The 15,000-nt window shown below is 50.3% G+C and overlaps 1 protein-coding gene across 6 annotated transcripts in view; it reads left to right on the top strand.

Moving 5' to 3' along the window:
- The window catches only part of LOC113588428 (receptor-type tyrosine-protein phosphatase mu), a 164,263-nt gene that overhangs the window by 24,410 nt on the left and 124,853 nt on the right, over positions 1-15,000 (top strand). The window contains exon 1 of one of the 6 annotated variants that reach the window (XM_081722650.1): positions 635-778. The exons of the other annotated variants lie outside the window; for them this stretch is intronic. Within the exon in view, the coding sequence (XP_081578776.1) occupies positions 754-778 (25 nt within the window). The 5' untranslated portion in view covers positions 635-753. Of the gene's footprint in view, positions 1-634; positions 779-15,000 lie in introns of those variants that run through there. 6 annotated transcript variants of the gene reach the window in all.

Below are 15,000 nucleotides of genomic sequence, written 5' to 3'. Positions count from 1 at the left end.
CGAATCTACGAGCCACACAAGCTCTCCCAAACGAACGCTGACTGCTCAGCTCTGTCTGCTTTGACCAAACGAACCAATCTTACAGGTTGGCTGTTTCACTTACATGGATATGAGAGAGAACCATCCGCGGTCGGTGAAGGAGCCGCCGGTTGTGCTCACACACACACCGGGCTATGCGCAGCAGCCGTGTTGGTGTGCACCTTGCTTGTTTGATCCCCTGAGCAACTCTTCAGGGGGTTATCAGATCTGATCCTGACACAATCTGTTGGCATCCCCTCGCTGGCACCTGCTCCCCCTCCGTGGGTCCGTGTGGTACGTTCTGTCCGCGTGGTATGTTCCATATAGGAATCCCTAGTCCCGGTCAGCCGATCCATCAACCTGTCTGGGAATCTCAGCCACATGACTGCACCTTCGTTAATTCAGGCGGTTGTTAAATATCGCAGGTATCACTGCATCGCCATGCAGCACGACTTTGGAGCAATTATTAAAAAAGAGCTCAGGCTTGTCACATGTGTGAGTGTGTGTGTGCGTATATGGGTGGGTGTGTGTGTGGCATTGACAGATGGCTGGTGTAATGGTGTAAACAGGCTGGTAGTGAGTAAGTCACATGGTGGAATAATGCGACACTCCAGTGCTCTTGACAGGTCTTATAGGTAGTTTAGAAACCTTTAGAGTTTGGAAAACCGAAGATGTTAATATGCAGGGTGTGTGGAATGGAGAGCCAGGGGGCATCTCTTTCTGTGTTTGGAACAGATGCTGATGTTGGGTGAGATTGGAGGTGAGAATTTTCCATTTAAAACTGGTGAATTTCTATATTTGATTTGAATTAGAATTTTAAATATTTGAATTTGAATATTCGATTGTGAGGGGGATTGCAGCACTACCTCGCGGCACTGAAAGCACTGCATGATGGGCAGACGTAACACCATGTCACTTTCAAACGGAAACAACCATGTGGTAACGATGGCAGAGCGTCCAGAAATCCTTTAACTTTTGCTTAGTTGTGGAACTAAAATCGTGGAACGTGGCGATAATGGCATGTGTAAGCTACAGCTGCCGTTTCAGTATTAGCAACTTGAAAATATGCACCCAGTAGCTTGATGTCCACTAGAATTGTTTTATGCTAGCCAGCGCTTATACTTACGTTAGCGGCCTAACGTAGGTTATCCACAGTGGGTTTCAGTTGTGCTAACAAATTATTATAAATTATTGTCACATTTCTCAGAATTTTGTGCCTTCAGTTTATTTAAAAATACAAAAGTGTAGGCTAGTACTGAACAAATAGCTAGATATTGAAGGCAAGAGAGCAGATTCATGCACTATTTATGTTGGATTGAATATGTCAATACAAGTACCTAGATGTGTCTCTCGTTGTTCGTTGTTTTTCCGGATATATAAGTGTGTGTGTGTGTGTGTGTGTGTGTGTATATATATGTATATATATATTGTAGACAAAAATAAAACAAAAGGATGGCATCTCATGCCGTCCATATTCCCCCGACCAAAAACCACTTGATGATAACACCACGTCGTAATTACAATCTCTGAACTAGTAAGTGGGAATTTCCGAGGACCTGAAGGCAGCTATGTATGTTTTGGGCCGTAGCAGGTGTGCAGTACAGGCGGCCCGAGGAGAATCCCATCTTCTGACCATCATATTCCAGGTTGCCTTTTCCGTATCCGGACTGAACGTGACACCCCTCCCCCTCCAACGGGTTGGCTAACAGTCTGAATAGTCATAGTCTCCTTTGCAAAAATAAAGGCACACTTTTTAAACTTCACACAGTAAAGTTTCTTGGTGCTAATTTGGGCCTTAGTGTAGTATATTTAGTCTGGAGATTTGGACCAAGTAAGCAGTAATTTACTGAAATGGAATCCTGACAACCCATCGTTGACATCTGTTTCTGTAAATTGAAAGACATACTTTCCAAGATGAAATGTAGGCTATGTTGATAACTTTTGAGGGGTATTTGAAAGCTAATCAGTATTTGACTGGAGCGTTAATTCAGTTAAAATGAGAGGACGTCAGGGGACCAGTTTTGTAGGTACAGACCACTAAGCTGGGAAGTTTTCACGACTTTCATGAGAGAGAGAGAGAGAGAGAGAGAGAGAGAGAGAGAGAGAGAGAGAGAGAGAACAGTAGAGGAGGACAGTGGAAATCTTAAACCTATACAACCTTATAATCAATTGAAACAGCTGAATGTTACACCAGTGATGTGTTATGGCTGAACAGGCAACGGAAAAAAATAGGTCAAGAGCCTCCATACCATAATTGGATTTAATAATTCAAAACATTAATGAGGCTTTAGGGCTGGCGGCTAGACCTCCTTTTGTTTTGGACACAATTAATTCACGCCACCTGACGGTTTAAATTTGAAACGAGTCAGGTGTGAAATGTTATTTGTCTTGTTTCATTCAGTCATCAATTAAGACCTGAGCACACTTTTGCCAGGACGAACGAGTCCGAGTCCTCTTGGGGGGGGTCCACAGTCCACAGTCCACAACCAAACAGGATACGCGATGGCAGGGCATCTGAGTCGAGGGTTTTAACACAGCCTCCCAGCTCTGCGCGTTAAAGACCCAGTCTGCAAAGCCGGACGTTGATTTAGACAGGAAGAGTGAATCTTCTCAGATTACGGCGTTGCGATATTTATGAAACCAAATGCTCCTAGTGCGTAATCCAAACAGCCTCCGCTGCAAACGCTAGCCGTCTCAAACTAGGGGTGTTGCGATATTGCTTTTGCCGATACGATACCAATTCTGTTCTGCTGAGTATCGGCCAATTTGGAATACTGTCCAGTACACGTCATTTGCTTACTTGGGTTGGGTTATATCAAAATTTCCAAGAGAGTCAGCATTTGTAAAAGATCAATAAAAGTCAGTATCGTGGTATCAAGAACGTGGACTCTACATAGGACTAGTGAGTGAGTGAAATGATGTATTAAGTGTTCATATACTGGGGAAACAAAACATACAATTATTATTTATTGCGCCGAGCTTTAGTCATTACAGTGTTTTCAGATCAAATTATGTATTGCATACTTGATTTAAGGTGAAAATGATCACCCAGCCCTTAGTTGGCAAGACCTAAAGGAAAAGAATAACCAATATAGAGCTGCAGTTTGGCTTTTAACAGCTCACTGTACATCATCTGTTATAAGGCCCTAGCACATATACTCTCTCACTCTCGCTCTCTCTCTCTCTCTCTCTCTCTCTCTCTCTCTCTCTCTCTCTCTCTCTCTCTCTCACACACACACACACACACACAAACAATAATGCATATAACAGCTCACTGTACATCATCTGTTATAAGGCCCCCATCGCATCTGCACACACACACACACACACAGAAACAATAACACGTATAACCGGTCACTGAATATCATCTGTTATAAGCCTCCATCACATCTACACGCCCAAACTTGCGCACACAGAAACAAACAAAATAAGTCATGTTTTACTGACATATTGACTTCTCAACAATACATTTTTGACTGTTTAGAAAAAGACGGGACATATGAGTTCAGGCCCTTCATCTGCTTGTCAGTCGCTTGTGAGTGGGGGTCCTTACATCATATCCTGTGGTACTGGCTTCAGACCGCTGATACCGCAGTATGTGATGAAGGATTTCAAGTTTGTTGTCAAGGTAGTGTTGATACAACGCTGGCAGGAACGTTCCCGTTGGATGGTCTGTACCACTGGTGCAGGGGTTGAAGGTTTTTCTTTGGAGACTTGGGGACCCGATGGTGGTATCCTCCTTCTGTCGTCTGGCAGTCTGGTACCTTCCAGGGCTTGGCCTCCCAGTCGCGATGGCGCAGGCCAAGAGTGTCTTCTGAAAGCATTCTGTGTCGTCTGACCAGGCGTCCACTCACCGTTCCCCAGCTTTGGCTACACGGTTAGGCGAGTTACACTGCTACAAGCCTAAAGCGTTTGGTGTGTGTGTGTGTGTGTGTGTGAGAGATAGAGGCTCCTGTCGTTCCACTCCACCCGGAGCATTCTGAAGATCGAGCCCAGCCAGCCAGGGTCACCTCCCATGTGGCTCAGCTTGTGGCATTAGCAGGTTAGCCAGAGCGGGTTTGAGCTGTACTAACAAGCATACCCCCTTCAACCCCCTTTAACCTGCCCCTGGAACCCCCAGTAGGGCGTCTCAGGGCTCACACCGGGGATCCCGGGAGAGAGCGCCGGACGCTTCACTGACCTGTAGCTACCTTGCAGGGTTTAAGTCCAACACTGTTTGCCACGGAGTCCTCCAGCATTCCCTGGAATTTTCTGCTCTGTCTGACTGTGACTGCTCTCACGGATTTGTGCTGAATCGTTTCATTTTTTTTCCCCTTGATCACTCTGAGCCAGTGGAAGGTAGTGATCGGGTCCTTTGTGGAATTACACATCGCACAAGTGAGTTATAACATTTGAAAGATTCAGGCATGTAGAATGATAGCAAATTCATGTATCTACATCAGTGTGTTGATCTGGGAGTTGGTTACATTTCAACATTATTCATATCCTCATAATATTTCATATTTGTGCATTATTTTTGTTGTATTTATACACTGACCATGTCTGTTTACCATTGTTGGAGTGCTTTGATGCAGCCCAGAATACATCCTGTTCGTATTAATGTTCTATTTTTGTTATGGCTATTATATGTTGACGGTGGTCATGGAAACAATACTTCTTGTTTTCCATGTTTAGTAAACATTACATTCATCCACAGGGTCTGTCTTAACCTACAGCATGCTCAGGTTACGGGCAGTTAAAAATCGACATCACTGCTGCATGTCCCCACTCTGACCTCCCGACCGAAGAAACTCGGATCTTTACAGGGTCTTAAAGAGGAGATGTGACCAATAAGAGGAAATGTGTCACGTGCCATTGAGTGGACACCGTGATAAACAAAATAAAGGAGACCGCGTGATTGGCTCGGACACCTGTTGTGTTTGTTTAGGTGGCTGTCCGTTTTCTCATAACGCCGACACCCTCCAGTCCTTTAAAATCAAAGTTACATGTGTGGACATTTTAAAACCTTGAGAGCAATGCGACATGTACACTTCGTGCTGTATGAGAAACATTACAGCTGGCAAATGTAGACATATGGCCGGAGACTCCAGCCCAGCTATGCCACAGGGCAGGTTGTATTGCCCTCTTCCCACTGGTCATTAAAAACTGGTTTCTGGCCACAGGGCAGATGTTTGCTGGGTATTTCTGCTGGCAGACCAGTGACACTGACACGTGTAGACGTTCGACAGCATTGCCGTGCCTGATACGCCGCCGCACCTGCAAAACACCCACTACCATGTCAGAGCGTCAGCTGTGTGGGAGCTGATCAGCCATCTTAACAGCATCTGGTCAGCAGTGACACTGACCAGTAAACAACACGGTAGAGGGTGTCAGACAAATTGTGCATGCCAGCAAGCAGACTGTGGTATGTAACTAAATATACAGTGCACATGTAGTGGGTAGTGAGTGTAGGCGTAGGGCAGGTGTAGTCAGTAGTGAGTGTAGGCGTGGGGCGGGTGTAGTGGGTAGTGAGTGTAGGCGTAGGGCGGGTGTAGTGGGTAGTGAGTGTAGGCGTAGGACGGGTGTAGTCGGTAGTGAGTGTAGGCATAGGGCAGGTGTAGTCAGTAGTGAGTGTAGGCGTGGGGCGGGTGTAGTGGGTAGTGAGTGTAGGCGTGGGGCAGGTGTAGTGGGTAGTGAGTGTAGGCGTGGGGCGGGTGTAGTCGGTAGTGAGTGTAGGCATAGGGCAGGTGTAGTCAGTAGTGAGTGTAGGCGTGGGGCGGGTGTAGTGGGTAGTGAGTGTAGGCGTAGGGCAGGTGTAGTGGGTAGTGAGTGTAGGCGTGGGGCGGGTGTAGTGGGTAGTGAGTGTAGGCGTGAGGCGGGTGTAGTGGGTAGTGAGTGTAGGCGTAGGGCGGGTGTAGTGGGTAGTGAGTGTAGGCGTAGGGCGGGTGTAGTGGGTAGTGAGTGTAGGCGTGGGGCGGGTGTAGTGGGTAGTGAGTGTAGGCGTAGGGCAGGTGTAGTGGGTAGTGAGTGTAGGCGTGGGGCGGGTGTAGTGGGTAGTGAGTGTAGGCGTGGGGCGGGTGTAGTGGATAGTGAGTGTAGGCGTAGGGCGGGTGTAGTGGGTAGTGAGTGTAGGCGTAGGGCGGGTGTAGTGGGTAGTGAGTGTAGGCGTGGGGTGGGTGTAGTGGGTAGTGAGTGTAGGCGTGGGGCGGGTGTAGTGGGTAGTGAGTGTAGGCGTGGGGCGGGTGTAGTGGGTAGTGAGTGTAGGCGTGGGGTGGGTGTAGTGGGTAGTGAGTGTAGGCGTGGGGCGGGTGTAGTGGGTAGTGAGTGTAGGCGTGGGGCGGGTGTAGTGGGTAGTGAGTGTAGGCGTAGGGCGGGTGTAGTGGGTAGTGAGTGTAGGCGTAGGGCGGGTGTAGTGGGTAGTGAGTGTAGGCGTAGGGCGGGTGTAGTGGGTAGTGAGTATAGGCGTAGGTCATGTGTAGTGGGTGTAGTGGGTAGGGAGTGTAGGCGTGGGGCGGGTGTAGTGGGTAGTGAGTGTAGGCGTGGGGCGGGTGTAGTGGATAGTGAGTATAGGCGTAGGTCATGTGTAGTGGGTGTAGTGGGTAGTGAGTGTAGGCGTAGGGCGGGTGTAGTGGGTAGTGAGTGTAGGCGTGGGGTGGGTGTAGTGGGTAGTGAGTGTAGGCGTGGGGCGGGTGTAGTGGGTAGTGAGTGTAGGCGTAGGTCATGTGTAGTGGGTAGTGAGTGTAGGCGTGGGGCGGGTGTAGTGGGTAGTGAGTGTAGGCGTGGGGTGGGTGTAGTGGGTAGTGAGTGTAGGCGTGGGGTGGGTGTAGTGGGTAGTGAGTGTAGGCGTGGGGTGGGTGTAGTGGATAGTGAGTGTAGGCGTAGGTCATGTGTAGTGGGTAGTGAGTGTAGGCGTGGGGCGGGTGTAGTGGGTAGTGAGTGTAGGCGTAGGTCATGTGTAGTGGGTAGTGAGTGTAGGCGTGGGGCGGGTGTAGTGGGTAGTGAGTGTAGGCGTGGGGTGGGTGTAGTGGGTAGTGAGTGTAGGCGTAGGTCATGTGTAGTGGGTAGTGAGTGTAGGCGTGGGGCGGGTGTAGTGGGTAGTGAGTGTAGGCGTGGGGTGGGTGTAGTGGGTAGTGAGTGTAGGCGTGGGGCGGGTGTAGTGGGTAGTGAGTGTAGGCGTGGGGTGGGTGTAGTGGATAGTGAGTGTAGGTGTGGGGTGGGTGTAGTGGGTAGTGAGTGTAGGCGTGGGGTGGGTGTAGTGGGTAGTGAGTGTAGGCGTGGGGTGGGTGTAGTGGGTAGTGAGTGTAGGCGTGGGGCGGGTGTAGTGGGTAGTGAGTGTAGGCGTGGGGCGGGTGTAGTGGGTAGTGAGTGTAGGCGTGGGGTGGGTGTAGTGGGTAGTGAGTGTAGGCGTGGGGCGGGTGTAGTGGGTAGTGAGTGTAGGCGTGGGGTGGGTGTAGTGGGTAGTGAGTGTAGGCGTGGGGCGGGTGTAGTGGGTAGTGAGTGTAGGCGTGGGGTGGGTGTAGTGGATAGTGAGTGTAGGTGTGGGGTGGGTGTAGTGGGTAGTGAGTGTAGGCGTGGGGTGGGTGTAGTGGGTAGTGAGTGTAGGCGTGGGGTGGGTGTAGTGGGTAGTGAGTGTAGGCGTGGGGCGGGTGTAGTGGGTAGTGAGTGTAGGCGTGGGGCGGGTGTAGTGGATAGTGAGTGTAGGTGTGGGGTGGGTGTAGTGGATAGTGAGTGTAGGCGTGGGGTGGGTGTAGTGGGTAGTGAGTGTAGGCGTGGGGTGGGTGTAGTGGGTAGTGAGTGTAGGCGTGGGGCGGGTGTAGTGGGTAGTGAGTGTAGGCGTGGGGTGGGTGTAGTGGGTAGTGAGTGTAGGCGTGGGGCGGGTGTAGTGGGTAGTGAGTGTAGGCGTGGGGTGGGTGTAGTGGGTAGTGAGTGTAGGCGTGGGGTGGGTGTAGTGGGTAGTGAGTGTAGGTGTGGGGTGGGTGTAGTGGGTAGTGAGTGTAGGTGTGGGGTGGGTGTAGTGGGTAGTGAGTGTAGGTGTAGGGCAGGTGTTTTCCTGCTCAGAATAGTTACATTTATTTCCTCTAAGCCTTTAATCACGTCGGTCATAAGAGATGCCATTTGTGATTTGTGTGGAGTGTAAAGCGTTCTTCTCCTCAGGTGGTGCTCATTTCCCACGCTCGTCACACTCCGCTCCACAGCTCACACGCTCACCACCTTCAGCCGCGCCACCTTTTAATTTTCTGCCTCGTAATTTTATAATTCTCCAAAGTGGGTGCTTTTTGTGAGTGTGTGTGTCTGTGTGTATGTGTGTATGCGTGTGTGTGTGTTTGGTGTGTGTGGTGGAGTGCAAGGAGTGTGTGTGAAAAGGAGTGCAGGAACAACAGGTGGCAGGCCAGGAAGAACGAAAGAACAAGCCAACACAAGATTAAAGATTTTTTCCGGATTAAAAAACAAGAACCAGAAAACAATAAAAGATGTTAATGTTCTTATTTCTTAGTCGCCACCATGATCATCTGGCATCTTGACTTTACACAGAGCACAGAGACAGAGACAAACAAGTCAGGGGCAGCGATGAGGCAGTGGTATCTGCTAACAGGATGCGGAATGCTTTCTCTTTGCCCTGTTCTGGAGAAGCGTTGTGCCAGCTCCTCCTCAGTGTTCAGTACGGCGGTGGGTGTTGGTGGCTTTTGCATCTGTTTTTGGTCTGTTCCAGCCTAACACAAAATCTGTGACCTTTTGTTACCGTAACCGTTCCTCTTTTGTCAAACATAGACTGACCAGTTCGGGTAACAATTATATTGCGGTTTATACTGCGTTTACTACACATCTAAAGTTCAATGAACTCGAAATTTTAAGGCAACCAATTCAGCAAATTGAAAGAACAGGTTTTTTTTTTCTTTACAGGCCTGGTAGTCACAGGGCACGCATTGAGCACACATGCAACACGTCGTTAGGAGCGGTGTCAGAGACACGGCGTTCCTCAGGGCTCCCTTGCTCTATCGGACACAGCCGCTCCCAGACGATCAGTCCAGAGCTTTGAACGGCCACGGACCTGTAAGCTTCGGCCCGGAAACCACACTGACAGAAAGAACGAATCAGTCGAGCTGTAAAAATGCACCTCGGCCACCAGGGCAAAGGGAAAACAAGATAAATATAGTTATTGTGTTGCATCTGTCAACCGCGACGACTCCGGAATGTTCTATTGTTATCCCTATAGGCAAGGGCTGTAGAAGGATCCATTGTGTTTGTGTCTGTTGTGAGGAAGAAGACGAGAGGATGGTAGTGTGTGTGTGTGTGTGTGTGTGTGTGTGTGTGTGTGTGTTGGGGGACTGGTTCGATTGCTCCTCCTGCTTGTTCTTCATTGTCCAAATCGAAGGTGAGCTTCACTGGAACCGAGCAGCCTACACACACACACACACACACACACACACACACACGACAGCATCAACATTCCAGCCCAGCTCCGCAGCCTGAGAGACAGGGAACACCGAACCACGGCCGAGCAGAGCCGCGGCACTGACCTCCGGCGTTGGCCTTAAGGCTCCGTGTTTTCTCCTGCGAGAACTCACAGCAGTTTTCCCCTCCATCATTAAAACGGTCCCTCGTAGACTCCAGAGCCATGGTAGCATCGTATCATTCTGCAGGCTCCTTCGATAGCTAAAGCGGTTCAATTACGTAAATACCGCAGCCGCCCGGCACAACTGGCGGTGTTTCTCATTGCTACAGATTATTTGACAATTTGGTTAGTATGCTACATGAGGCTTCTCTCTCTCTCTCTCTCCCTCTCTCTCTCTCTCTCTCTCTCTCTCTCTCTCTCTCACTTTGTGCTCTGGCACTTATCAGCTGAAAAGAGAAACGACTGGCTCAGCCCGTGGGCCGGATTATCCGTCCAAATCGCTCGACCGACTTCTCTGTTCCACGGGCCGATCAATGCCTCAGCGCAGCGCGGCGTGATTGATAATGATATTGAGATTGATCGTTTAAATCCCCTCGCCTCTGCTCCCCAAGAAGTTCAAAGTCCCGAAACAGACTGTACATCAGTACATATAAATACGCTTCAACCCTAGAACTGAGAGGGAGACAGACAGACAGACTGACAGAGAGAGAGAGAGGGAGAGAGACAGATGGAGAGAGTGAGAAGAGACGATACAGCAGCTAGGCAGCAGCTGCTGATAGATCAGTGAGATACGAGGTGAAAGGGGACAGCTGAGCTGGGTCCTGAAGGGGCCTTGAGGTGTGGTGGGCAAGTGGCTCTGAATAACCACAACTGGCTCGGCGGGGCAGGGCGTGAGCGGAAAAAACGCCCAGCGGTCCTCATAGGGGAGCAGGAACAGCCAGCAGAACGATGCCCTACCCCCTAGCGGAGCAGCGTCAGGAAAGGAGGTCGGGAATTACGGAAAACTGCAGCGGGAGGAGCGGAGAGGAGGGAAAAGGGGTGGGATTGGGGAAGGGACGGAAAACAGAGACAGGGAGAAGGAGAGACTGAGGGGCACGTTCCAGCGCTGGGTGTGTACACAGTGATCTAGAGCCTGCCGGTTTAATTACAGCGATAACATGGACATTAATTCTCTGTAATTGGACTGCTCTGACCTTCACTCCGGTCACCACGTGTTGGTGTGTTTTGTTTTGGTTTTTTTTTCCTCTCTAATTTTGTTTATGGCTTTATTGACTGAGTGAGAAACGCAGACACGGCCACGTCTACAAACACGCACACGCACGGCACACAGAGGAGCAGCAGATCGATAACGCTACAGCGTGTTGACCGCTACGACGAGCAAAAGGGAGAATGTAACAGATAGCATATCGGAGGGCTTGGCCTTTTAAAAACAGCGTCGGCGGCATCTATTAGAATGTGGCATTAGATGATACGATTCCAGATAGCGCTGTATTTACCCCAGAGTCTCTCCTCCATGTGCCTGCGCACACGTGTGTGTGTGTGTGTGTGTGTGAGAATGTGGCCTCCCGTCATTGTGCGCCTCCGAGAACTTTTCGCCAAATGTCCTAATGTGGAAAGTTTACTTTTGTTCCAGGTGCGATAACAAAAGGCCTTTTAAGTCTGACTGGAAAATCTTTAGGAGAAATTGGCTCCTCTATTGAGGGGCGGCAGTATCGATTCTTGCCCCTGGCACGCCGTGCTAAAAAGATGGATAGATTTCTTTGAAATGCTCAGAGCGTGAGGCTCTAAAGACCATTGTGTGTTCTCGCACAAGAGCAAAGCTGTTTAATAACACATAACTTCAGCCACCACCTCCCTGGAAGCCCATTCCAGCAGCTTGAAAGGGAGAAGTTGACAGGTATGAATGCGCTAGACCCGTGGGTCTTCTCTCCCTCTCTCCCTCCTTCTCTCTTTCTCCCTCTTTCTTTCCCTCTTTCTCTGCCTCTCCCTTTCTCTGCCTCACTCTATCTCTCTCTCTCCCTTTCTCTCTCTCTCTCTCCATCACTCTCCCTCTATCCCTGTCTTTCTCTCACCTCACTTACTCCCACTCTCTGTGTCTCTTTCTCTCCCTTTCTTCCTCTCTCTCTCTCTCTCTCTCTCTCTCTTTCTCTCTATCCCTCTCTCTCTCTCTCTCTCTCTCTCTCTCTCTCCCTGCCTACTATATCTTCCTCTCTCCCCGCGCCCCTCATCCTCTCTAGGTAAGAAATTGAAATCTCTTTAAAGCAGTTCCCCCTGTGATGTGCACCAACCTGGTCAATTACAGGATCTGTCGCTCCTGGTTAGCCGGCGTGTCTCCCTGCCGTGGCCGAGGCGGGGCGGAGTGCTTACGGAGACGTGTCGCTCTGGCTAATTACCCTGCTCGCTTAAATGCAGCACACGCAGGAATTCCGTTCTCTGCGGATATCGCGACGTTATTTTTCCATCTCACCTCAATAACATGTTTTTTTTGGGGAGGGGGTTACATCTTTGCCTGTTCTGATGCTGACTAATTCCCTCCTTACTTGTATGCCGAGAATTCTTTAGCAAGCCAGAGCTAAGTGGCCATTAGCGACCGTGTCCTGCAAGGGCTCACATTGCAGCTTTTATTTTTGCTGGCGTGTCAGCCACTGTTATCATTTCTAATGGATTTTAATGGAAGGATGCGCACGGGGCCGGGCGGCAGACAGAAGAGGGGAACAGGGAAGGTTCATCTGAATGCAGTGCGCTCTCTCAGGCCCTTTGTTTTGATTTGCAGGAGTCGGCCATGTTTGACTCCCCGGTGGCGAATGGCGGAATAATGCATTTCATATCAAGGACAAAAGACGCAACTTCTGAAACGCGACCTCCGCAGGCACACGGCCTCGCGCGCCTCTCCCGAGGAGGAGCCTGGGACACCCGCACAAAGGCGCGATTCACTGTTTACCACGAAATAATTGTATCAGGGGCCCGGAGTGAAGGAATTAACCCACGCGACCCCTTTCAGGAGTCCCGCCCTGAGCACAATCAATCAATCAATAACGGCACCTGCACCCGTTCCCTGAACGGAATGCTAACGTTCCCACTACTAGACTTTCCTAATACTGCTTTCCGAAGACTTGGCTCTCCTGCGCGTCGCCTGGACGCCTCGTCCGGATCCGTGTGGCACGTTAGAGGTCTACTACGCGAGTCGGAGCTATTTTCAGAGGCTCGGAGACGGAGGCGGCCTCTGACACACTTTCGACGACGCCGGCGCAATGGTAGCTATTCATACGGGTTAATGTTCATGAGCGCTCTTGTCTGTGCTCGCGTTAACTCGCGCTGCCTTCCTGGCCGTGCCTTAAGCAGCCTCAGGTCCAGGCCCTTGCGCAGCGCCACTGCGGCTGTGACCTCGCTATCCCAGCAACCCCTGTTTTTCTTCTTTGGCTCTGTATCGCACCACCTGCATGAATATAACAGCAGGAACATAAAGCTCTTTCCGTTTGTGTGTAGACCTCACGCGGTGTGTGCGAGTGTGCGTGCGGGTGGGTGTGGGTTGGTGTGAATGTAGCGTGTGTTTGTGTGCTGGAGCTGGAGGGCGGGGTATAGTGGTGGGGGTCTGAATGCCATGACCATGCAGGAGCTCTGACAGAAATAAATTCGGCCCCCACGACTCCGGACCCCCAGAGTCAGAGATTTATGCACATTTTCGGGAACAAACACGTTCGCAGAACGCAAACATGGATGATCAATGGGCCGACATTAAGTCGGTGTTTGCTGACACATGCTGCGTGTGTGACGCACACACACACACACACACACACACACACACTCACACACACACACACTCACACACACTCACTCACGCACACACACGCTCACACACGCTCACACACACACACTCACACACACACACACACACACTCACACACACTCATACACACACTCACACACACACACACACACACTCACACACACTCACACACACTCACACACACACACACTCACACACACACTCACACACACACACACACACACACACACACTCGTATATACACTCGTGCATGCTTAGGGCCCCATGCTGTCTCCAAGCTCCTCATGTAGCGCAGAATCAGCCTTTGAAAACATCTGAGAGATCAGCGTTGTGTGAAGGATTCACTGGAGGTCTTTGGGTGAGGGTGCAGTCTCTTCTCAGAGGGGAGGAGCAGACCGTGGAGTAGGCCCCGCATTTGTCTTCTTGATGTATGATGCTGCATATTAAGCAGCGTGATAACCTGCTCACGTTCCCTCAAGGCACATCAGTCAGCGCTGATACTGTTACGGCGTCGCGCTAAACGGAAGGTTTCTCTCAAAAACGAGTCATGTCGTGTTCGCGCGAAGAGTTGTTTGCCTTCTGGGGCCCGGCGCAACGGGCGCCGTAAACCAGAGCGATGCCGGCGTTGTCTGTCACGCCCCCCGGCCCCCAGCTCTAGCGCTTTTGGAACAGAGCATTAATAATGCGTAACGGCATAGCCTTATAACTGTCCCCCTCCCTCCACCGTTGACAGAGGCGAAAATTGCGGCGCCATCCTGTGTCGGTGTCCCGGCGGGAGCTAAAGGCTGGCACTCCGCTCTGCTGTCGGCGAGCTCCGTCGGACTCTCGTTTGCCGAACCACCTGACCATCTGGCGTGGAGCGGGCCAGCCAACCCAGCTAACGCCAGACGCACCCTTGTTAGCATGCAGACTAGGGCCTGTTAACACAACACTGCTAACTGGCTCTGCTAACTGGCTCTGCTAATTAGCGAAGCAACACTACTAGCCCTGGTGTCCATCAATACAGGCACTTCAAGTCTTGCCATGTTGATGTTATGCTAATTTTGTCTTATGCAACCTTGTGAAATGTGAGGTGCTTGTACGTTTCCATTCTTCAATGTAGACTTTTCAAACCTTATCGGCGGGTACAGGCACACTCGAGGGTAGACGTATGCTTGATGGGTGTTTGTATGTACAGACAGGTTTAGGCATCGGTATCAGTCATAATTACTAAAGGGTTTATGCACACAGTATTTAGGCTATGCTTTGGCTATAGGGACAGCTGTTCCTATAGGAACTAAATAGGCCCAGTAGTGAACCACAGTGACCCATGAGGTTCACAAGTGGTGAAGCTGTTTAGTGCATATTGAGTGGAGTTCACCGTTAGGCCTGCATGGCTGATCAGGACTGAGGTTTGGCCGTGTAAAGCAGTTTCATTCTGTTGATGGAGAATTCCCACCGCTAAACTACAGGGAATATGGGAAGGCATGTAAACTACAGAGGATATGGGAAGGCTTGTAAACTATAGGAGATGTGGGAAGGCTTGTAAACTACAGGAGATATGGGACGGTTTGTAAATGACAGGGAATATGGGAAGGCTTGTAAACTACAGGGGATATAGGAAGGCTTGTAAAGCCCAAGGAACATGGGAAGGCTTGTAAACGACAGGGAACATGGGAAGGCTTGACTGTGACTGGCTGGCTACTGTGTGTGACAGAATGGTTTTCCGTCCAGACGGTTATCTCTTCAGGCAGATGTTCAGTTGGTTACTGAACGTTTGTGCAATTGATGCCTAGCTGTGATGTACTGTTCGGTGCTGGTGTTCACGTAGCATCTCGGATCT

Source organism: Electrophorus electricus, chromosome 11 (assembly GCF_041902795.1).
Source record: "Electrophorus electricus isolate QZ-2024a chromosome 11, ASM4190279v1, whole genome shotgun sequence".
Lineage (NCBI taxonomy): Eukaryota > Metazoa > Chordata > Actinopteri > Gymnotiformes > Gymnotidae > Electrophorus > Electrophorus electricus.
The sequence above is the reverse complement of the archived record's forward strand: the minus strand, read 5'-3'. Positions and strand labels throughout refer to the sequence as shown.